Source organism: Oncorhynchus nerka, linkage group LG20 (genome assembly GCF_034236695.1).
Source record: "Oncorhynchus nerka isolate Pitt River linkage group LG20, Oner_Uvic_2.0, whole genome shotgun sequence".
NCBI lineage: Eukaryota > Metazoa > Chordata > Actinopteri > Salmoniformes > Salmonidae > Oncorhynchus > Oncorhynchus nerka.
In genome coordinates, this window is record NC_088415.1 from 42,909,984 (window position 1) to 42,934,561 (window position 24,578).

The window sequence follows — 24,578 nt, forward strand, 5'->3', positions numbered from 1 at the left end:
TTCAGAAGCCAGTGAGAGAAGAAAAAATGATTCCTTAGTTGTTAATTTTCTAGATTCGAGGCAACGTCTTAAGTAGTTGAACATGGTATTACTCCAACCTCCTGAAAGTGACAGACTGACACGTTTTCATTTTTGTCAAAAACAACTTTATATCGAAGGAGTGCCTTTGAATTGAAGGACTGCTCATGCGCAGTTCGGTGCGATTCGACCGTTAGACCCGATGACGTATTTCTCCGTATTGATGCGGTTTTCCCAACCGCCCATTCACCCACGCGTTTCCATGGCAATTCAATTGTTTTGGTCATGTTCATTGACTTTTTTTTACCGCATCTATGAGTTTAGCTAGCCAACGTCGCCATCGCCTACCAGCGTTATCGGAGATTTCTATTGGAGAAGCAGTTCCTGCCTATCTTCATACTGAATTGTCTTTGATTCCATTGGTCCTCAAGAGAAAACTCTACCCACCCGGTGCATCGGGCCATGCAAAACGAACTCCCCCAATATTATCTCTGCTGTGTGGGCACGAGCAAATGTGCGTGCACGCTGTCAGTCAGATTTCATCAAGATGGCCGCCTCCAGTGCAGTGCTCTCAATGTCCAAAATCATCAAACCCATTTGGGGTGGACGGTTGGCAACGACGGCAAAAGTAAGACCGTTTTTTATGATAAATAGTTATGATGACAAAGGAACTACATAAAACTAGGCTTGAAAGAAAGTGTTTCTTGACTAAAACACAAGGTCATATCTGGTTAGCGTGCTAGCTTCCTGGGGTGCAGTCAATACTCCAAACAGTTACAAAACGTTTTTTTTTTCAACAGAATGTAGCGTTTCTATTGGACAGATTCAGGTAGGTCCCGCCCTCTTTGCCTGGACAATAAAACGAAGGTTATGTATGTAACCAAGGTTATGTGAGCTATATGGATCACTCCAATATATTGTTATCACTCTGGTGGATAGATACATCCGAGGTGAGGATTTACAGATTTACTCCCGTGTACACCTGTGTCACGGCTGGGGTCCGCCCCTATATATAGACCCCATGGCTGCAAGACGTTCTCTACATCATTTTTGAGGCACCTCTAGCACTGTAGAGGCTTGGATTGATCAATATAGCTCACATAACTGTGGTTACATACATACAGACCGAGACACAGGTGCTATCAATGTGGAAGGGGGGTCCTGGCACAGTCCCCGGAAGGGGAGGCGACGCCCAGGACGGCTGAACCAACCGCAGAGGGAGGTGCCACATTTACCCGATAGTAACCTAGCAAAGGTGCGAGAGGAAGCCCAGCTGGCAGCAGCACAGATATCAGCGAGGGGCACTCCTTTCAGTGGAGCTCAGGACACAGCCACACCTCGTGTTGAATGTGCCACCACAGATCCCAGCACTGGCTTGCCAGCCAGGAGCTATGCTGTCGTAATCGTGTCCACTATCCAGTGAGAGAGCCTCTGCTTTGATAGCCCAGCCCCCAGGACCCTCTCACCATAGCAGACAAAGAGCTGGTCTGTTGTTCTCACTGACCGTGTCCGCTCCACATAGGCAGCCAGTGCCCTCACAGGGCACAGCATGCCGGAGGGAGGCCCAGACTCCCCCGCCACTGCCTGGGGGTCGTAAGCAGACAGGGTAAAAGGGATGTTCACATGCCTGTCTGACAGAACCAGCTTTGCCAAAGCTGCCAAGACCAGATCCAGATCCCAGCTCGCTATTGAGAAGGTCCTAGTTGGACGCAGACGACTAACCCCCTTCATAAACCTGGAGACCAAGGGATGGCGCCCCACTGGCCTCTCCATCCACCCCACATGGCAGGCAGATATTGCAGCCAAATACCCTCTCAGTGTAGAGGCTGCCAAGCCCTCATCCAAGCGAGACTGCAGGTATTGGAGGACATACTGCACCCCGCATGACTCGGGCACAACCTCAATACCAGTGCACCAAGAGCAGAACAACCGCCAGCGCAACTGGTATGCCGCGGTTGTAGCCGGTGCCCTTGCGCTCTGCATGGTGTTCATTACACCCTCCTGTAGTCTTAACATGGACCATTGTTGCCATTCAGTGGCCAAGCCCACAGACTGAGGCAGTGCGGCCTCTGATGCCTCAGAGTTCCCCCGGCTTGAGACAGCAGGTCCGGTCTCATGGGAAGTTGCCAAGGTGTCCCAACAACAGGGACAGGAGAAGGCTGAACCAGGGTCGCCTGGGCCAGTATGTGGCCACCAGAAGCAGACAATGCTCTGCCATCCTGGTCCTGTCCAGCACAGCCTGGATCAGGGGAAAAGGGGGGAATGAGAAAAGCTCCATCCCTGGCCAATCGTAAGCCAGAGCATCCGAGCCCAGAGGCCCTGGTGGCGCCGACATGGAGTACCACAGAGGGAAGTGTGCGTTGTCCAGGGAGGCAAACAGGTCCACTGCACCATCCCAAACTTGTCCCACGGGTGCTGCGCCACCTGGGGATGTAGGCTCCAGTCCCAAGGTGGCGAGCCCTCCCTCGAGAGCATATTTTGCTGCCACATTCAGGATGCCAGGTACATGCGCGTAGAGATGCTTAGACGTCCCTGAGCCCAGAGAAGGTGCTCCCGTACCATAAGATGGAGGCGGTGGGACCTCAGTCCACCCTGATGGTTGATGTAAGCCACCACTGTGGTGGTGTCCGTTTTCACAAGGACATTTCTTCCTTTCCGGTGTGGAAGGAAAGACTGCAGGGCCAACAGTACAGCTCGCCGCTCCAGTGTGTTAATGTGCCTGCCACTCCAAGGGGGTAGTCAACAGCCGTTGGCCGTCCTGCCCTTGGTTCGACCCCCCTAGATGATCTGGGAGGTGTCTGTGCTGACCAGCTCCCGGCAGCACATCCTCAGCATCTCCACCCCACCCGAGAGAAAGGAGTGACAGCGCCACCTCAACAATGCCCTGAGGCACTGTGCGGTCACCCGCAGCTGACTGTGGTGCTTCAGGTGCAGCCGGTGGGAGTTGAAGAGGCCGTAGATGGAGCAGGCCCAGGGGAATCAACAATGAGACCGCCATCAGCAAGCCCAACGGGCATTGGCAGGTTAGGGCGGATACCACCTGCACCTGCCGAAAGTGGTCCAGGCAAGATAAGATCGCCTGAACCCTTCTGGTGGGCAGGCGTGCTCTCATGGGGACTGAGTCCAGTTCCATGCCAACGAAGGCCACCCTCTGGGTGGGCGTCAGAGGACTCTTCTTGTCGTTTACAGTAATGCCCAGCCCGCCGATGTGGGTCAGGAGCATGTCTCTGTCTGACAGGACCTGGGTCCTGGTCGGGGCACAAATCAGCCAATCCAGGTAATTGAGGATCAACAACCCCAGGGACGCGAGAGGTGCCAGGACAGCATCCATGCACTTTGTGAAAGTGCGAGGTGTCAAGGAGAGGCCGAAGGGAAGAACCATGAATTCGTAAGCCCTCCCATCAAAAGTGAATTGGAGGTACTTTTAATGAGCTGGGTGAACAGGAACATTGAAAGTATGCATCCCTTGGGTCCAGCGTCACAAACCACTAGTCCCTGGACACAGCCTGCAACATGCAGGCTAGGGACAGCATGTGGAACCTCAGTACCTTCACGTACCCATTGAGGTCCAGAATCAGTCTAAACCATCCTCTTTTTGGGACCACAAAATAAGAGAGTAGAACCAACCTAGCCATCCTGCGGATGGAACCCTTGTCCAGGGGTACCGTAATTGGATTCGGTACCGCTTGAGCATTGTGGACAACGCCCATGGGGACTCCACACACTCCTCCCACTTTGCCCTTTGAGATCGGGAGAAGTGGCCGGGAAAGGGTGTGTCTGGTCGGGACCCACCTCTCCTCTGGCGCCCAGAGCTCCTGGGTCCCCCATGCATGTCCCTATGGCGGTGAGGTTGTAGCTCCACCGCACGCTGTGCCCCTCCCTGCTGTTGTCGTCCGCCACCGTAGTTCGGGTGCAGGTGGGTGGCGACGGTCCTACCTCAGGGTCTCCCAGGCCCTACGAACCTTATCGGTCTGCTCCAGAATGTCATTAACCCCTGGGCCAAACGTCAGCCCTGGGGTGATGGGGAGAGTGACAAATGTGTTCTGGAGAGCAGCTGGCAGACGGGATTAGGCCAGCCAGAGAGAGACTGTGCCGGGAGGTAACCACCTGCGCCGTGGCCCATCCGTTGGAGCGGGCCACATCTCTCTGGAGCAGGGAAAGCAGGCGAAACAACTCCATCGCAGCATGGTCGCGTTGGAGGCCAAGAGAGCAGAGGGACCCATATGTGGCTTTCAAGTCCCAGCTTCAGTGGCGGGTTCCACCCTATAATCTCCCAGTCTGGGAGGACCATGGCAGCTATCACGGTGTCCGTGTTCGGGTACTCCCAGAGGCCGAGTGACTCTGCACCTGCAACACAACTCCGTGGTCCAGTCTCTGCTGTGAGTCGGAAGCGCCCCCAGGCAGAGGCCTCACCTCTCAAGCGCCAGGCGCAGGCGTTCTGAGAACACCACACAAAACAGGCATCCAGTAGGGCGCTCCACCACCCTCTCCGCGTGGCTCAAAACCAGGCAGTGCATACACGAGGTATACGGATCTCCAGGGGGGAGGCCACTATCACACGTATCCCAAAGGGAAACCATAAGCTCAGCCAAGCCAGCAAGGCCACGGAGCAGGGGTCCGATGTGACCCGCTTGGAGGAATAGGAACCCGGTGAGGGATACCTCTGCAAAACATTTTTTTTTTTTGCCAACTGCAATATTACCTAGCCGGTTTATATCCAAGCAGGAAACAAAAAACAGAACCATATGATGGAGTTACTCCGTTTTAAGGAACTCCAAAGTTAATGTCTCAACGTAGTGGAAGCCCACCACGATACTCTTACATTCTGCAAGGCAAAGAACAAGAAAAAAAACCCTGCAGGGTAATTAAAGCGATTCACAACACAGAGAACAAGCCAGTCCGCAAGTTGTGTAAAGTAAATACATTCTGTGGCAGCAAGAGCCACCAATATATTAATGGATGCACACGGAGTCGTAGTGTAACACTTCCGAAACATAAGCACGACAAACCACAGGCGGAAGATACAGATCAACAGCCCGCAGCGAGTAGAGCTCTCCAGATGATGGGCTGGCCATATGGCCAGCTGCTCCAGGCTGCAAACAGCCAGTGAGTATAATTCCACGCAAGATATTACACTTACCAGTGACTTACGAAGGGAACTTTGTACCTCAAACCATACGGACGTCAGCCGAGAAAATAAAATAGAACTCCTGTCGCGGCCATGGGGTCTATATATAGGGGCAGACCCCAGTAATGACACAGGTGTACACAGGAGTAAATCTGCTAATCCTCACCTCGGATGAATCCCTCCGCCGATATAGTGAAACATAAACGCTAGTTTTCGTTGCAAAACGTTTGGAGTAATGATTACACCCCTGGTTAGCATCAGTAATGATTACACCCCTGCTATCTCCTCATCATTTTTGTTTCCAGAATTTGTTCTTAACTGACTTGCCTAGTTAAATAAAGGTCAGATAAATGAAAATACATTCATACTGTACTGTTGAATGTGTATCACTATTAGAAAGCCTCGCAGGTCCTTAATAACCACAGAATCCACAAATTGAGTTAGCTAACGCCCTGTTTTGTTTCCTCAGGTTTTTGGAGCCACAGTGAGCAGTCGCAGAGAGAAGTCAACAGTAGTGAGTGCCCATCTCGGAATCGGTATCAACTAGATTATCTGTGGTGTTATCTAAATCCTGTGAATGCTGGCTGGCAGAGTTAGGCCTCTTCTAGCCAAGTTTTTCCTCAACTCCACAATGTACATCACATCACTGGAGTTGAGCGGAGACCACTGTACTGAACCTCCGACTTCGAATCGCTGTCAGTCGATACTTGTAAAAATGTACATTCTTAAACTCTTACCGTGTACCTTTCTTTGTTTGCTGAATCCATACTTTTTAATAAAAACCTTAGTCAAATACAACCAGTGATTGTTTCCTCGCATCGACTGACAGCGACTCAATGTAGTCGCCGCAACTCAGCTAGGCCTCTTAACACTTGACATTTTAGCTACACGAGTTGCCTGGTGCACTTGATTATCAGAAATCATACGGGTTGCTGTCAACTATGTCTATTTGAAGCATCATACTAACAAGGTAGTGTAAGTTGTGTGATGTAGCTAGCCTACCCAGGTATTTTACTATGACCAGAACGAGCTTCACACTGCCACTCTGTCAGATGAAAATGTTTCTGAGGGACATTCAGACGGAACTCTAAAAACTTCTGCTTGGTATTGATTATTGTTGTGTTGATTTGGTGTGACAAAGCAAGCTAGCTAACTCTGCTAACGAATCCAATTATCAGCATCCAGCTGAGCCTGTGCAACCTGATCAAGCCCCTTTACAAATTTTTGGGACCACATTGGGGAGAGGGAATCAGGGATGACCTACCAATCTGAGGGGGGGAGGGCAACTGTTGGATTTCAGGTGCTTTGCTAATCTCTCACTGTATTGTTCCGCTTTTCCGGCTGTGTTTCTACAACTAACAGGGACAAATCATTGTAAGTACCAGATTGCATCCCATCACATCATGTTACAGGCCTCCACATACCCATGTTACACATAACAAACAACACACCTTATTCACACAATTGCCACACAAACATAGCATGGTAACTCTGGCAGAACAATACACAAAAATGACAAATGTATACATTTCAGCCCCCTCCTGCAAAGTATGGTGGCAGACACACTGTAACTCTCATACCTGGAGATGGTATTGGACCAGAACTTCTCAATCACGTCAGGGAGCTCTTCAGGTCAGTCAAGTGTGTATTATAACAGTCGATAATAGAGGTCAACCGATTAATCGGAATGGCCGATTAATTAGGGCCGATTTCAAGTTTTCAAAACAATCGGTATTTTTGGGCGCCGATTTTTTAAAAATTATTATTTATTTTTTTACACCTTTTTTATTTAATCTTTATTTAACTAGGCAAGTCAATTAAGAACACATTATTATTTTCAATGACGACCTAGGAACGGTGGGTTAACTGCCCCGTTCAGGGGCAGAAAGACAGATTTTCACCTTGTCAGCTCGGGGGATCCAATCTTGCAACCTTACAGTTAACTAGTCCAACGCAATAACGGCCAGCCTCTCTCTCGTTGCACTCCACAAGGAGACTGCCTGTTACGCAAATGCAGTAAGCCAAGGTAAGTTGCTAGCTAGCATTAAACTTATCTTATAAAAAACAATCAATCCTAATCACTAGTTAACTACACATGGTTGATGATATTACTAGATATTATCTAGCGTGTCCTGTGTTGCACATGACTGAGCATACAAGTATCTACAGTGGGGCAAAAAAGTATTTAGTCAGCCACCAATTGGGCAAGTTCTCCCACTTAAAAAGATGAGAGAGGCCTGTAATTTTCATCATAGGTACACTTCAACTATGACAGACAAAATGGAGGGAAAAAAATCCAGAAAATCACATTGTAGGATTTTTTATGAATTTATTTGCAAATTATAGTGGAAAATAAGTATTTGGTCACCTACAAACAAGCAAGATTTCCGGCTCTCACAGACCTGTAACTTCTTCTTTAAGAGGCTCCTCTGTCCTCCACTTGTTACCTGTATTAATGGCACCTGTTTGAACATGTTATCAGTATAAAAGACACCTGTCCACAACCTCAAACAGTCACACTCCAAACTCCACTAAGGCCAAGACAAAAGAGCTGTCAAAGGACACCAGAAACAAAAATTGTAGACCTGCACCAGGCTGGGAAGACTGAATCTGCAATAGGTAAGCAGCTTGGTTTGAAGAAATCAACTGTGGGAGCAATTATTAGGAAATGGAAGACATACAAGACCACTGATAATCTCCCTCGGTCTGGAGCTCCACGCAAGATCTCACCCCGTGGGGTCAAAATGATCACAAGAACGGTGAGCAAAAATCCCAGATCCACACGGGGGGAACTAGTGAATGACCTGCAGAGAGCTGGGACCAAAGTAACAAAGCCTACCATCAGTAACACACTACGCCGCCAGGGACTCAAATCCTGCAGTGCAAGACCTGTCCCCCTGCTTAAGCCAGTACATGTCCAGGCCCATCTGAAGCTTGCTAGAGAGCATTTGGATGATCCAGAAGAAGATTGGGAGAATGTCATATGGTTAGATGAAACCAAAATATAACTTTTTGGTAAAAACTCAACTTGTCGTGTTTGGAGGACAAAGAATGCTGAGTTGCATCCGAAGAACACCATACCTACTGTGAAGCATTGGGGTGGAAACATCATGCTTTGGGGCTGTTTTTCTGCAAAGGGACCAGGACGACTGATCCGTGTAAAGGAAAGAATGAATGGGGCCATGTATCGTGAGATTTTGAGTGAAAACCTCCTTCCATCAGCAAGGGCATTGAAGATGAAACGTGGCTGGGTCTTTCAGCATGACAATGATCCCAAACACACCGCCCAGCAAACGAAGGAGTGGCTTCGTAAGAAGCATTTCAAGGTCCTGGAGTGGCCTAGCCAGTCTCCAGATCTCAACCCCATAGAAAATCTTTGGAGGGAGTTGAAATTCCGTGTTGCCCAGCAACAGCCCCAAAACATCACTGCTCTAGAGGAGATCTGCATGGAGGAATGGGCCAAAATACCAGCAACAGTGTGTGAAAACCTTTTGAAGACTTACAGAAAACGTTTGACCTCTGTCATTGCCAACAAAGGGTATATAACAAAGTATTGAGATAAACTTTTGTTATTGACCAAAGTTTTCCACCATAGTTTGCAAATAAATTCATTAAAAATCCTACAATGTGATTTTCTGGATTTTCTTTGTCATTTTGTCTGTCATAGTTGAAGTGTACCTATGATAAAAATTACAGGCCCTCTCATCTTTTTAAGTGGGAGAACTTGCACAATTGGTGGCTGACTAAATACTTTTTTCCCCCACTGTAAGTATCTGACTGAGCGGTGGTAGGCAGGAGCAGGCGTGTAAACATTCATTCAAACAGCACTTTCGTGCGTTTTGCCAGCAGCTCTTCGTTGTGCGTCAAGCATTGCGCTGTTTATCACTTCAAACCTATCAACTCCCGAGATGAGGCTGGTGTGACCGAAGTGAAATGGCTGGATAGTTAGCCCGTGCTAATAGCGTTTCAAATGTCACTCGCTCTGAGCCTTGGGGTGGTTGTTTCCCTTGCTCTGCATGGGTAACGCTTCGATGTGGTGGCTGTTGTCGTTGTTTTGCTGGTTCGAGCCCAGGGAGGAGCGAGGAGAGGGAAGGAAGCTATACTGTTACACTGGCAATAGTAAAGTGCCTATAAGAACATCCAATAGTCAAAGGTTAATTAAATACAAATGGTATAGAGGGAAATAGTCCTATAATAACTACAACCTAAAACTTCTTACCTGGGAATATTGAAGACTCATGTTAAAAGGAACCACCAGCTTTCATATTCTCTCATGTTCTGAGCAAGGAACTGAAACGTTAGCTTTCTTACATAGCACATATTGCACTTTTATGTTCTTCTCCAACACTTCGTTTTTGCATTATTTAAACCAAATTGAACATGTTTCATTATCTACTTGAGGCTAAATTGATTTTATTGATGTATTATATTAAGTTAAAATAAGTGTTAATTCAGTATTGTTGTAATTGTCATTATTACAAATACATTTTTTTAAAAATTTTATCGGCCGATTGATCGGTATCGGCTTTTTTGGTCCTCCAATAATCGGTATCGGCTTTGAAAAAGCATAATCGGTCGACCTCTAGTCGATAACATGTTTATGAGCTGTTATTCACAGTTAATAATAAACGGCTTAAAAAGCCACTCTAAAACTATCCTTTGGTATTTGTTGCATTAGTCCACTGTTGATACAGTTCTACAATGTTTTTAAAATATTTAACATTTTAAACGCTCTGTCACTTGTCACATCATGATGATGGGTTTTGATCATCATGATGATGTGACAATTAGCATTTTGAAAGTTCTAAATCATGAGTGGATTACCAAAATATAGTTTTTGAGTGGATTATTCCTTTAAGTTTATTATAACTGGTTATAACATTCATGGCTTATAAACACCTATACCAGTTCATTAATTAAGCTGTTTTTATTAAATATACACTACCGTTCAAAAGTTTGGGGTCACTGATGTTTCCTTGTTTTTGAAAGAAAATCACTTTTTTTTTTGTCCATTAAAATAAAATTGACCAGAAATTTTAGACATTGTTAACGTTGTAAATTACTATTGAAGCTGGAAACGGCTGATTTTTAATGGAATATCTACATAGGCTTACAGAGGTCCATTATCAGCAACCATCACTCCTGTGTTCCAATGACACAATGTTAGCTAATCCAAGTTTATAATTTTAAAAGGCTAATTGATCATTAGAAAACCCCTTTGCAATTATGTTAGCACAGCTGAAAACTGTTCTGATTAAAGAAGCAAATAAACTGGGCTTTTTTAGACTAGTTGAGTATCTGGAGCATCAACATTTGTGGGTTTGATTACAGGCTCAAAATGGCCAGAAACAAATAACTGTCTTATCAAACTTGTCAGTCTATTCTTGTTCTGAGAAATGAAGGCTATTCCATGTGAGCAATTGCCAAGAAACTGAAGATCTCGTACAACGCTGTGTACTACTCCCTTCACAGAACAGTGCAAACTGGCTCTAACCATAGAAAGAGGAGTGGGAGGCCCCGGTGCACAACTGAACAAGAGGACAAATACATTAGAGTGTCTAGTTTGAGAAACTGATGCCTCACAAGTCCTCAACTGGCAGCTTCGTTAAATAGTACCCACAAAACACCAGTCTCAACGTCAACAGTGAAGAGGCAACTCTGGGATGCTGGCCTTCTAGGTAGAATTGCAAAGAAAAAGCCATATCTCAGACTGGCCAATCAAATAAAAAAATATTAAGATTGGCAAAAGAACACAGACACTGGACAGAGGATCAATTAGCCTTTCAAAATGCTAAACTTGGATTAGCAGACACAACGTGCCATTGGAACACAGGAGTGATGGTTGCTGATAATGGGCCTCTGTATGCCTATGTAGATATTGCATATAACATCAGCGGTTTCCAGCTACAATAGTCATTTGCAACATTAACAATGTCTACACTGTATTTCTGATCATCTTGATGTTTTTTATATGGACAAGAAATGTGCTTTTCTTTCAAAAACAAGGACATTTCTAAGTGACCCCAAACTTTTGAACGGCAGTGTATATGGGATTAAAGCAGTAGTGAGTGGCTACCAAGTTCCTAAAATGTTATTCACAGCTTATAAACACATCGACATATGTCTCATATATACGTAGTGGTACAACCAATGAGTTGAGGTAGAACGACTGAGTCTGTTGGGTTCTGTAGGTTCAGCTGTGTGCCTGTGGACTTTGAGGTAGTGAACGTCTGCTCAGCTACTGAGGATGACATCAACAATGCCATCACTGCCATCCGCCGTAATGGAGTGGCCCTCAAAGGTAGGAGAAACACTGTAATGCTCATAGCACCATGCTCTTATACTCACATTGTAGGCAGGTTCCAGCTATAGAACCAATTATCCATAACTGCAAATGTGTCACTCAATTGTCTGTATTCTATAGAATGCCTATAACACTGTCACCATGTTTATGTTTGTAGGTAACATTGAAACCCTCCACACCCTGCCTGCTTCCCACAAGTCCAGAAACAACCTCCTCCGGTAAAGTAAAGGTTTCTATCCAACGGTTTATTTAAAAAAGACAGAGGACATTTTGCTCGAGTGCTCCGTTTCTGCTCACGGTTTGCCTATCTTTAGCCCAAACGATCGTCTGTTTCTCTGTGGCTCTCTCTGTCCAGCCCTGTCAGCTTACAATGTCTCCACCCGTCTCTCTGTCCAGCCCTGTCAGCTTACAATGTCTCCACCCGTCTCTCTGTCCAGCCCTGTCAGCTTACAATGTCTCCACCCGTCTCTCTGTCCTGCCCTGTCAGCTTACAATGTCTCCACCCGTCTCTCTGTCCAGCCAGCCCTGTCAGCTTACAATGTTTCCACCCGTCTCTCTGTCCTGCCCTGTCAGCTTACAATGTTTCCACCCGTCTCTCTGTCCTGCCCTGTCAGCTTACAATGTCTCCACCCGTCTCTCTGTCCTGCCCTGTCAGCTTACAATAACTCCACCCGTCTCTCTGTCCTGCCCTGTCAGCTTACAATAACTCCACCCGTCTCTCTGTCCTGCCCTGTCAGCTTACAATGTTTCCACCCGTCTCTCTGTCCTGCCCTGTCAGCTTACAATGTCTCCACCCGTCTCTCTGTCCAGCCCTGTCAGCTTACAATGTTTCCACCCGTCTCTCTGTCCTGCCCTGTCAGCTTACAATAACTCCACCCGTCTCTCTGTCCTGCCCTGTCAGCTTACAATAACTCCACCCGTCTCTCTGTCCTGCCCTGTCAGCTAACAATGTCTCCACCCGTCTCTCTGTCCAGCCCTGTCAGCTAACAATGTCTCCACCCATCTTTCTGTCCTGCCCTGTCAGCTTACAATGTTTCCACCCGTCTCTCTGTCCCCCAGTACCACTTTGGACCTGTATGCCAACGTCATGCACTGTAAGTCCCTCCCTGGAGTCCAGACTCGTCACAACAACATTGACATCATGATCATCAGGGAGAACACTGAGGGAGAGTACAGCAGTCTGGAGCATGAGGTTACACACACAGACGCACAGACGCGAACGCACGCACGCACACACTCATACGCCCCTCAACTTATCCCTTTCTTTTTTTCATTCACACTCTTTGCTTTATAAAACCTGTGTTAGCATTCTGCTCTTCCTCCTGTAGAGTGTATCAGGGGTGGTGGAGTGTCTCAAGATCATCACCCGGACTAACTCCCTAAGAATCGCTGAGTATGCCTTTAAATTGGCCCGGGAGAAAGGTCGCAAGAGGGTCACTGCCGTCCACAAGGCCAACATCATGTAAGTCAAGTCAGCCGAGGTGTAGATGAGTATTCCACCCGTTGTCTGTTATAATGACTCACACTCTGAGCACTTTGAGACTGCAGTCCAATTGTGTACCCTTCTTCCCAAAGTGTGCACTCGTTCACTCCCCCCCATAAATTGAAATGGAACAGAGTTGTGTAAGAAATATGGTGGTAACTGCACCCGCCCCCTAGCCCATGCGTACACTATTCCAATACTTTGAAAAGCACGAGGTGGAGTGAACAAGTCAAGTGGACACTTCAAGAAGAAGGGAAGAGAGTCAGAATGCAACCAAGGGGTTATTCTCCCCTTCACAGGAAGCTGGGAGATGGTCTGTTCCTGCAGTGCTGTAGAGAGGTGGCTGCTGGGTACCCTGACATTGCCTTTGATGCCATGATAGTCGACAACACCACCATGCAGGTATGAAAACCAATGCTATCTTTATTATACAGACACACCAGAACGTTTTTACCTGGTCCCAGATCTGTTTGTGCTGTCCCGCCAACTCATATGGCCGTTGATATTGCCATGAGTTGGCACTTGGCAAGACAGTACAAACACATCTGGGACCGGGCTAAGAAAGTTTATATCTCTTTTGTCCATATTACTCATGCTTATTAGTGTCGTTTATCCATTCCCCTCTGATTCCCTAGCTGGTGTCCAAACCCCAGCAGTTTGATGTGATGGTGATGCCCAACCTGTATGGGAACGTGGTCAGCAACGTGTGTGCTGGCCTGGTGGGAGGGCCAGGGCTGGTGCCAGGGGCTAACTACGGCCGCGACTATGCTGTCTTCGAAACGGTCAGTCCCCTGGGCACCTGTAATGTCTGCAACTCTGATAATGTAATACGATGCTCCTACAGTGGTTTACAACAGACAACGTTTCGATCCCATTGGGATCTTACTCCAAATAGGGCTTAGCGTTTGTAAATTGAGGAGTGAATTCTGGACTTAAACAGTAGTCAGTTGACTTGGCCAAGTATGTCAATGATCTCTCGATATGCTCGCTCTGTCTTTTCTCGATGTGACTTTCAGGCCACCAGGAACACAGGGAAGAGTATTGCTGACAGGAACATTGCTAACCCCACTGCCATGCTACTGGCCAGCTGCATGATGCTGGACCACCTCAAGTAGGTACCCCTGGCATTGTCTAATGAAGGCGCTGTTTCTAAACCATGACCATGTGTATGTGTATGTGTTATCTGAGCAGCAGTCAACTAGTTGAACAGATAGCATGAAAGTCAACTCATTGTATTTCTGTGCGTCTCAGGCTCCATGATTATGCCACTATGATCAGGAATGCAGTCCTGACAACCATGAATGAGACTCAGGTAAGTCAGGTTCTCTCACCTCACTGCACAATACACTCACCAGGGGTGTATTCACTAAGAACTCCCGAGTGGCGCAGTAGTCTAAGGCACTGCATCTCAGTGCAAGAGGTGTCACTATAGTGCCTGGTTCAAATCCAGGCTGTATCACATCCGGTGTGATTGGGAGTCCCCTAGGGCGGCCAACAATTGGCCCAGCGTCGTCCGGGTTTGGCCGTCATTGTAAACAAGAATTTGTTCTTAACTGACTTGCCTAGTTAAATAAAGGTTAAATGTAAAACTTTTTTTTTTAAGAATCCAAGAATCCTTAACCAAATGAAAGCAAACGGAATGAAATGGGGAGGGACCTAACTGAATTTGTCATTGTAAAATGTTTTCCGTTTGGAGTAAACTGTTTGTGTTGCAAAATGTTTTGCAACTGTTTGCTATGATCTAATGAATACACCCTTGCTCAATACTCTCACCTCCCTGCACCTGTATCACACTACTCAATACTCTCACCTGAGTTAACACACGTCACTGCTCTGTATATACACACACACCTCACTGCCGACTGACCTGCTGAGGGTCTGGACAGTTATCAATGGAGCGCATGCAAATGAAGAGCATTTATTCTTTCAAGTATTTGAATTGTCTGCCATTCTAGCTAGAAATGTATCAAATTCCTCCTTTACACTCTGGGCCAGGGGTAAGCAACTAGATTCAGCCGCAGCCCAATCAGAGCGGATGGCGGGTGGCCGGAACATAATTCTAATCATTTGTACATTGCAAATTGACCCCAACAAAATAAAAATCACTCCCTTGGCCTAGCGCAGGGTCGGCAACAGGCTGCCCATGGGCCAACTCCGTCCCGCAGGCAGCCTGTTGCCGACCCTGCTCTAGGCCAACTTGTCCCTCCTGTAATCAAATGTATGCTGCTCTATAGAGCCTCTTCATCGTACAAAATGTTGCCATTGTACCCACTGATTTATTATCGGTGTAGAATCCCTCTGAGGAGGGTGTGATTGATAGTAATTCTGGGGCCTGGGGAGAGCAATATTACAGAATATTCAGAAATAAATGTATTGTGTAGAGTAGATATGATTGTCTGTCACGGAGAATATGGAATGATGTTTGGTCTATTTGCTATATTTATATCTGTTTCACCTATATTGTTTCTTTGAGTAGAATGTAATTTGTGACTAGTTATTTGTCTGTTATGTTGCAGTTGCACACAGCTGAGGGGGATATAATGGCGACGTTGACAATTGTCTCAAGTATCATCCTGCCTAATAATGTTCTTCTTCTCCTGCAGTTGCACACAGCTGACATTGGGGGGCAGGGCACCACCTCTGAGGTGGTCCAGGCTATCATGAGGAACATCCAGAGCAAGGGGCCTCTCACCAGCGAGCTCTGAACACACACACACAATTTGTGGATGTTACTCGTATGTTTAAAACAGCTGTAATGTACTGTATGTGTGTGCTGAGTGAGTGGGTGTGTGTTTGTGCATGTTTGTTTCTATAGTGATACTCCTCTGTGTTGTTGACGTGTGGGAGCGGATCAGTCCTGACTTTACACACACCTCTTTCAGACTAGCAGATTGTGTTCATCAGTTGTCTTCTACTTTGTATTCATGTCTGTATCAATGATTCATTTTACACCAGTCTGTCTTTCATAACCATTCCCTGGCCGGTTCACGCACATTAACCTTTGTGCATAAACAAAGGAAGTAGTAGGCCCAAACTCTACATCGGTAATAGCATGCTGTAGTGAAGTAAAAGCAAGGATCTATCTCTTAGGTTTAACCCCAGGACATGATAGCTACTCGCTAGGTGTATCCTACAACCCAGCACATAATAGCTAGATTGCAACACATTCGGCTCCACTTGAGATATTGGCTTTGTTTGATTGTATTTAAGCAACCGTTCTTGGGTAAATGGGTTCACTGTAGTCATTTGTGAGAGTTGAAACGGTTTTAGTATTTTCTCGCAGTACAAATGACAAAGAAAGAGTGTAAACAGTTATGTTTCTCACAGTATTGCAATCTTGATAATAAATGTGTTGATGTTCTTCTCACAGTCCAGCAGTGCTTAGCCTTGGGTCTCTGTCTTTCTGTTATCATCTTTATCAGATTTTGCTCATCTTTCCCAAAATCAAATCAAATGATTTGCCAATGTCCTTTCTGTGGTCTTTAGATCAATTCAATCTATTTGACAAGGTTTTTGTTTTACTGTTCTATTTAACTGTTTTCTGTTACATATGTTCTATAACAACGGTGTCTTCATTTGAACAACTCAACTGTACACCGAAATATTATATACTTTGTCAAACACTGTTTTTCACTTGATCCTTTGAAAAAACTAAACCAGACTTGTGTATCTCTGTGTTGTACGCAAAAGCAACCAATGTGTTTGTACCTCAAATACCTATATACCGTCTCTCATTAACGCACAGTGGTTGAAATCTAGAGTGAACCCAAGCACATTTACCTGCTAAATTAAATTGTTTATTTTGGTTTCATGTACGAAGCCTACTTTTGTTGGGTAATACTTTTTCCAGATCCAACACATTGCTTGGTAAATTTCAGTGCAATAGATGCTGCAACAAGGGAACATATTGGCATCAAAGCAGGCAAATTTAAGGGATACTTCCCAAATGGCACCCTATTCCTTGTATAGTGCACAATTAGTCAAAAAAGTAGTGCACTATATAGAGTGCCATTCGGGACTTATCCAGGCAGTTATTTTGGAACTAGTAAACATACCTGTAGACACAATATATGAGTTATGAAAGGTAGGGTGCAAATACTGCTTGTCAGTAGAAGTAGGATTTAGGTTACGATTAGGAATGACTGAAATACGCAAAGGAGGGTTAGTCAAACAGGAATTGGGTTTTATTTAATCCAACTTGGATGTGATAAACTCCCTCTCCCTTAGAAACACGTTTAGGCTATGCTACCTGGAATTAAATAACCCAGAAATGCGTATCTCATATTGTTACATCCATATTTGAATGGTACTTTTATATTGAATATACTTTTACCACCATGAAGTATGTTTTTTGACTTATTTACTTAAGTGAGACACTGTGAAATGTGTAGTTTATTCTAATTGGCCTATAAAATATATTTCATAGTCTCCATGAGATGACGTGTCAACACAGCCACGTTCCCAAAGTGCATTGCGCTGATACGGTGCGTTAGTCTAAAAGCCGACGTAGACTTTTTGAAGGAAGACGTGTCTGTAACAGCTGCTGAAATTATTAGCTGCGGAAGTCTTTGTCGTGTTAAAGACATTTTGAGAAATCAACCATGATGATCAGAATAGCCGCGTTTCTTGCTCTTGTCTGCTTGTGCACAGGTGAGTAATTTCATAGAGATTGCAACAGTAACTAGCTAGCGGCAAGGAAATCTAGAGTGCATTTGGAAAGTATTCAGACCCCTTGACTTTCCAAGTTGTAACGTTACACAATACTCCATAATGACAGTTTTTAGAAATGTTTGCAAAATGTATTTAAAAAAACGGAATATCACATTTACAAAAGTATTCAGAACCTTCACTCAGTACTTTTTTTAAAGTACCTTTGGCAGGGATTACAGCCTTGAGTATTGGATGATGCTTCAAGCTTGGGAGTTTCTCACTTTCATCTCTGTGTAACCTCTCATGCTCTGTCAAATTGGATGGGGAGCGTTGCTGCACAGCTATTTTAAAGTCTCCAGATATGTTAGATTGGGTTCCAGTCCGGGCTCTGGCTGGACCACTCAAGGACATTGAGACTTGTCCCGAAGCCACTCCTGTGTTGTCTTGGCTGTGTGCTTAGGGTCGTTGTCCTGTTGGAAGGTGAACATTCGCCCCAGTCTGAGGTCCTGAGTGTTCTGGAGCAGGTTTTCGTCAAGGATATCTGTACTTTCTCTGTTAATCTTTCCCTCCGATCCTGACTAGTCTCCCTGCCGCTGAAAAACAACCCCAAAGCATGATGGTGCCAGGTTTCCTCCAGATTTGGCATTCAGGCCAGAGAATCTTGTTTCTCTTGCCTTTTGGCAAATTACAAGCTGGCTGTCATGTCCCTTTTTACTGAGTAGTGGCTTCCTTCTGGCCACTCTACCATAAAAGGTGTGATTGGTGGAGTGCTGCAGAGATGGTTGTCCTTCTGGAAGGTTCTCCTATCTCCACAGAGGAACTCTGGAGTTCTGTCCAAGTGACCATCGGGTTCTTGGTCACCTCCCTGACCAAGGCCCTTCTCCCCCGATTTCTCAGTTTTGCTGGGCGGCCAGCTCTAGAAAGGTGGTTCCAAATTTCTTCCATTTAAGGATGATGGAGGCCACTGTGTTCTTGGGGACCTTCAGTGCTGCAGAAATTTTTGGGTACCACTCCCCAAAGCTGTGCCTCGACACAATCCTGTCTCTGCGCTCTACAGACAATTCCTTCGACCTCGTGGCTTGGTTTTTGCTCTGACATGCACTGTCAACTGTGGGACCTTTATATAAACAGGTGTGTGCCTTTCCAAATCATGTCCAATCAATTGAATTTACCACCGGTGGTAATCAAGTAGTAGAAACAGGATGATCAATGGAAACAGGATGCACCTGAGCTCATTTTCAAGTCTCATAACAAAGGGTCTGAATAGTTATATACTTATTTGTTTTTATTTGTAATACATTTGCTGACATTTCTAAAAACCTGTTTTTACTTTGTCATTGTGGGGTATTGTGTGTAGATTGATGAGGAAAAAAATGTATTTAATCAATTTTAGAATAAGGCTGTAACGTAACAAAATGTGGGAAAGGCAAGTGGTCTGAGTACTTTCCAAATGCACCATATTTGGATAGCTGGATAAGAAGGTGAATGTTAGCTAACAAGGTTGGATAGCTAGGTGGCTAGCCACAGTAGCCATTCTATTCAACCCAATTTTCCAGATTTTATCGATCTGCACCACCAGATAGTTGGCTAGCTAAGTCAATTATTTTGTTATGCACTAGCTTGGCTCTCAGAGTAGAAATGAACAGTACCTTCACATTAAGATAGCAAGCAAAGACTGCTTGATGTCATTTCTGCCCATGTTGTTTAGGAGAGAGCTGTTCAGACCCTGTGATCACCCCCTCTGCCTACACCACCTCTGATGCCGTCATCTCCTCTGAGTCTGTCTTTATCGTGGAGCTCAGCCTGGCCTGCACCAATGGCGCCCAGGTACTGTAGTTAGACACGACAGACAGACACGCCTCTCTTTTTCTCATCACGCTCTAAATGTGTATCTTTCTTCAACAGAGTGTGGCTCTGTATGCTGACGTCAATGGCAGACAGTTCCCTGTGACCAGAGGCCAGGATGTTGGCAAGTACCAGGTAAGAGATGGGTCTGATGTGGACATACACTATGGATGTCCAATATACACTTATCAAGAGTCACTTGAGCCTCTGTGCACATGTTGTGGGTTTATGACTTAGTTTGTCATGTCTTCGCTCTGTCTCTCTGTGTTTCTCAGGTGTCCTGGAGCATGCCCCACAAACAGGCTAGCTCAGGTACATACCAGGTCAAATTCTTTGATGAGGAGTCCTATAGCTCTTTGCGCAAGGTAGGCGTTTCATTCCTATTCATCTATGAGTGTAACTGGGGACTTTTGCCACGTTCAAGACAACCCTGAAATGTCTGACTTGGAAACTCGTAGAAGGATTAGTTTCCTGCTTGGAAATGATCAGAATCATCAAATACGAAGCTCTACGCAAAAAAAAAAGTGAGCACATTTTTACTCAGAGGTTCCTAGTGGTCTTGAATGCGGCATCACTTACACTTGGCAAGATAATCAGTGATCTAGCTACCAGTAATGTTCAATGGCAGGAGGAGACAGGGACTAGACAGCAAGAGTTCCACATTTCCCAAGTTTATGCAAATTTCGATTTCCAATTTCCAATCGTAAGAGGGCAGCTCTTGCTAGCAAGCTTTGACATTGGCTAACAATAAGTGGTCATGCATGCTGTTTGAAAGATACAAACACCAGGGGAGATCTCAATGTCTTGATTGTTGTTTATCTATGCAAGTGTGAGTCCAGAGTAAAATATTTGTGCATACTGTCAGATATGACCTATTGCCTTATGCAATTGTGTGTGTTTATATTTGTTTGTTTTTTAGGCCCAGAGGAACAATGAGGATAGTGACTCCATCCAGCCTCTCTTCTCTGTCAATGTGGATCACAGGGTGAGTCAGCATAGACAGAATAACAAATGAATACTCGATGAAAGACAGTCATGTCTATAGTACACGCATTACGCTTAGAAAATGGAGACGTCAGAAACGGCAGAAGAGTGAACACTACTGGAGGCACCTTGCCATTTTTGGAGACAGTGTAGTATTTGGTAGCAAAAGCAGTGGGTCACAAACTTACTGGAAATACGTGAATTGTTTCCACAGTTAGCTGAGATGTTTATCTAGCTAGCAAATGTTAGTTACACAAAGCTCAGACATGTTTTTGCTAGTTAAAGTAGCACTGTTCTGTCAATCACCTCAGTCTTCAAAAATGGTGTCTCCAGTTGTTTACTTTTATTAATTGTGTTGCACCTTCTATGTGTCTTCACACATGATGGAACATTTGTATTTAGTGTTTTTCATTCTCATCTGAGATTCCTTCCTAACTGGTGCTGCGTTGTCTTGTTGTTTCTAGGGTGCATGGAATGGCCCGTGGGTGGCTACTGAGGTTATGGCTGTTCTCATCGGTATCCTGCTCTACTACCTGGCCTTCAATGCTAAAAGCACCATCCAGGCATAAAGGACTGCAAGTCCCACAATTCTCTGCAACTGGATCTCTAAAATACTGTTGAATTCTGGTGTGACTTTTCTACCAATCCAGAGCAACAATTTGCCACCATCCATTTCTAGATGTGAAACTAGTTGTTTTATATTTTGTATTTACATTTTTTTAAGCAGAAGAAGCTATTGCATTGTGTCAAGTTGTGGTCAAAACTGCACACCTCAATCAAACCCGATGTACCCCACAAACTGAATTGAGCACAGTAATTTTGTGTTCAAAAGCAAACCCAGGTCCTGAAAGTTAAAGGACTGTTTCTATATGACAACACTGACTTCCTTTCACAGCCTCAGGCTTATAGTTTACCTACCGGTGGACTTGGCCTCTGAGAGACAAGAGTATCTGTCCATCATTCTGTGGTCTTTCTTGTGAAGGACCTTTATTGGTACTGATTCTACACAGTCTAAAATGACTGGTTCTGTATCTACAAGAGTCTGAGTAGGAGTGCTGATCTAAGATCAGTTCCCCCATTTTCTATTCATTATGATCTGAATAGCAATACTGACCCTAGATCAGAACTCATACGCTGAGATATTGTGAATACGGACACTGGTGTTTAAGAGTCGGCTGCCACTGTGGACTTGGCAGTTGCTGACTGGCTGTGTCTTACCGACAGTACATGGAACTGTTGCACTGGCTCGCTGAAGAGGCCAAATATTCAAGTATTGGTGATTTATTTTTGCTTTGTGGTCAAATGAATAAATGGTTTGCTTTTCTCCTACTGTGTGTCCATTATGCTGCACACATCTAGATCTAGGGGCAAAACATTATCCAAGGCCACACTACAATGCATCAAACTAAAATAAGTTACTACTAGAGTATGAAATAGAGCAGGGGTTCCAACTACATTCAGCTGTGGGACAATTTTTTTCTTGAGCAAATGGTTGAGGAGCCGGATCATAACTACAGTGGGGCAAAAAAGTATTTAGTCAGCCACCAATCGTGCAAGTTCTCCCACTTAAAATGAGAGGCCTGTAATTTTTTATCATAGGTATACTTCAACTATGACAGACAAAATGAGAAAAATATATCCAGAAAATCACATTGTAGGATTTTTAATGAATTTATTTGCAAATGATGGTGGAAAATAAGTATTTGGTCACCTACAAGCAAGATTTCTGGCTCTCACAGACCTGTAACTTCTTTAAGAGGCTCCTCTGTCCTCCACTCGTTACCTGTATTAATGGCACCTGTTTGCACTTGTTATCAGTATAAAAGACACCTGTCCACAACCTCAAACAGTCACACTCCAAACTCAGAACCAAACCAGAAACAAAATTGTAGACCTGCACCAGGCTGGGAAGACTGAATCTGCAATAGGTAAGCAGCTTGGTTTGAAGAAATCAACTGTGGGAGCAATTATTAGGAAATGGAAGACATACAAGACCACTGATAATCTCCCTCGGTCTGGGGCTCCACGCAAGATCTCACCCCGTGGGGTCAAAATGATCACAAGAACGGTGAGCAAAAATCCCAGAACCACACGGGGGGACCTAGTGAATGACCTGCAGAGAGCTGGGACCAAAGTAACAAAGCCTACCATCCGTAACACACTACACCGCCAGGGACTCAAGTCCTGCAGTGCCAGACGTGTCCCCCTGCTTAAGCCAGTACATGTCCAGGCCCGTCTGAAGCTTGCTAGAGAGCATTTGGATGATCCAGAAGAAGATTGGGAGAATGTCATATAGTCAGATGAAACCAAAATATAACTTTTTGGTAAAAACTCAACTCGTCGTGTTTGGAGGACAAAGAATGCTGAGTTGCATCCAAAGAACACCATACCTACTGTGAAGCATTGGGGTGGAAACATCATGCTTTGGGGCTGTTTTTCTGCAAAGGGACCAGGACGACTGATCCGTGTAAAGGAAAGAATGAATGGGGCCATGTATCGTGAGATTTTGAGTGAAAACCTCCTTCCATCAGCAAGGGCATTGAAGATGAAACATGGCTGGGTCTTTCAGCATGACAATGATCCCAAACACACCGCCCGGGCAATGAAGGAGTGGCTTCGTAAGAAGCATTTCAAGGTCCTGGAGTGGCCTAGCCAGTCTCCAGATCTCAACCCCATAGAAAATCTTTGGCGGGAGTTGAAAGTCCGTGTTGCCCAGCAACAGCCCCAAAACATCACTGCTCTAGGGGAGATCTGCGTGGAGGAATGGGCCAAAATACCAGCAACAGTGTGTGAAAACCTTTTGAAGACTTACAGAAAACGTTTGACCTCTGTCATTGCCAACAAAGGGTATATAACAAAGTATTGAGATAAACTTTTGTTATTGACCAAATACTTATTTTCCACCATAATTTGCAAATAGATTAATTAAAAATCCTAAAATGTGATTTTCTGGAGAAAAAAAATCTTGTTTTGTCTGTCATAGTTGAAGTGTACCTATGATGAAAATTACAAGCCTCTCTCATCTTTTTAAGTGGGAGAACTTGCACAATTGGTGGCTGACTAAATACTTTTTTGGCCCACTGTATATATCATTTGTAAACTGCAAATTGATCGCAAGAAGCCCAGAGTTTTCAAAAACCCACATTTCTGAATAAATGTAATATAAATGTAATATACTAATATAGTATTTGAAAAACATAAAATCCCACAGTCTGCCTGTTGAAGACCCCTGAAGTAGAGCATGACCTTAGTGGCGAGGATATTGAGGGATGTGTTTCCTGCTACATTACATAGGATGTCTCTTAAACTGTATAGGCTTTTATCATAGTTGTGGCCCAAATGGCACTCTATAGGGCTCTGGTCAAAAGTATTGCACTGCACTATATACAGGTATCTGCCAAAATAATGGAAACACTTGATTATATGAGAGATACAAATATATATTGAAAGCAGGTGCTTTCACATGTGTGGTTCCTGAGTTAATTCATCAATTAACACCCCATCAGGGTGTTGAATAAAAATGCTGGGCCGGCCATTATCTTGGCTAACATGGCCCATAGGATGACAATGCCCCCATCCACAGGTCACTGAATGGTTTGACAAGCATGAAAACAATGTAAACCATGTCTGTCTCAGTCACCAGATCTCAACCCAATTGAACACGTATAGGAGATTATGGAGTGGCAGCAATTCCTGAGGTAGTGTTTACCACCACCATTAAAAAAACACCAAATGAAGGAATTTCTCGTGGAAGAATATTGTTGCATCCCTCCAATACAGTTTCAGACACTTGTAGAATCTATGCCAAGGTGCATTGAAGCTGATCTGGCTCATGGTGGCCCAACGCCCTAAAGATACTTTATGTTGGTGTTTCCTTTATTTTGTCAGTTACCTGTAGGTAATCGCTTCAATGTATACCACAAATTCTGGAAAGAAATTCTCATGAATAGTTTTTCCTTAATGATGTCTTCTTTAGCAACCTATTCTTCTCCATACTCAGCATCTCCTCGCACCTTTGGGTGGTATTATAAGGTAAACTTATCCATAAATTCCTGCATCATTTAGCCCTCCTATTGCTGTGAACAGGTTCACATGCATGCCTATAAGGAGGCTAGAAACCCTGTCTGTGTCCCAAAAGGTACATTATGTCCTGTATAGTGCAATAC

The 24,578-nt window shown here is 44.8% G+C and overlaps 2 protein-coding genes across 2 annotated transcripts; both read left to right on the plus strand.

Annotated features, from left to right (window-relative positions):
* Nucleotides 1–534: 534 nt before the first annotated feature.
* Nucleotides 535–16,317, plus strand: LOC115102682 (isocitrate dehydrogenase [NAD] subunit gamma, mitochondrial-like). The gene is made up of 12 exons (XM_029622878.2): nt 535–646; nt 5,616–5,660; nt 6,681–6,778; nt 11,338–11,447; nt 11,608–11,668; nt 12,510–12,642; nt 12,779–12,912; nt 13,233–13,335; nt 13,569–13,715; nt 13,950–14,044; nt 14,185–14,245; nt 15,537–16,317. Exons 1-12 carry the CDS (start codon nt 566–568, stop codon nt 15,636–15,638), a joined length of 1,170 nt encoding a protein of 389 aa, XP_029478738.1. The 5' UTR covers nt 535–565; the 3' UTR covers nt 15,639–16,317.
* Nucleotides 16,318–17,434: 1,117 nt separating this feature from the next.
* Nucleotides 17,435–21,736, plus strand: LOC115102681 (translocon-associated protein subunit delta-like). The gene is made up of 6 exons (XM_029622875.2): nt 17,435–17,583; nt 19,292–19,410; nt 19,489–19,563; nt 19,704–19,793; nt 20,348–20,413; nt 20,877–21,736. The coding sequence occupies exons 1-6, from the start codon at nt 17,535–17,537 to the stop codon at nt 20,979–20,981; spliced, it is 504 nt and encodes a 167-aa protein (XP_029478735.1). The 5' UTR covers nt 17,435–17,534; the 3' UTR covers nt 20,982–21,736.
* Nucleotides 21,737–24,578: the final 2,842 nt, after the last annotated feature.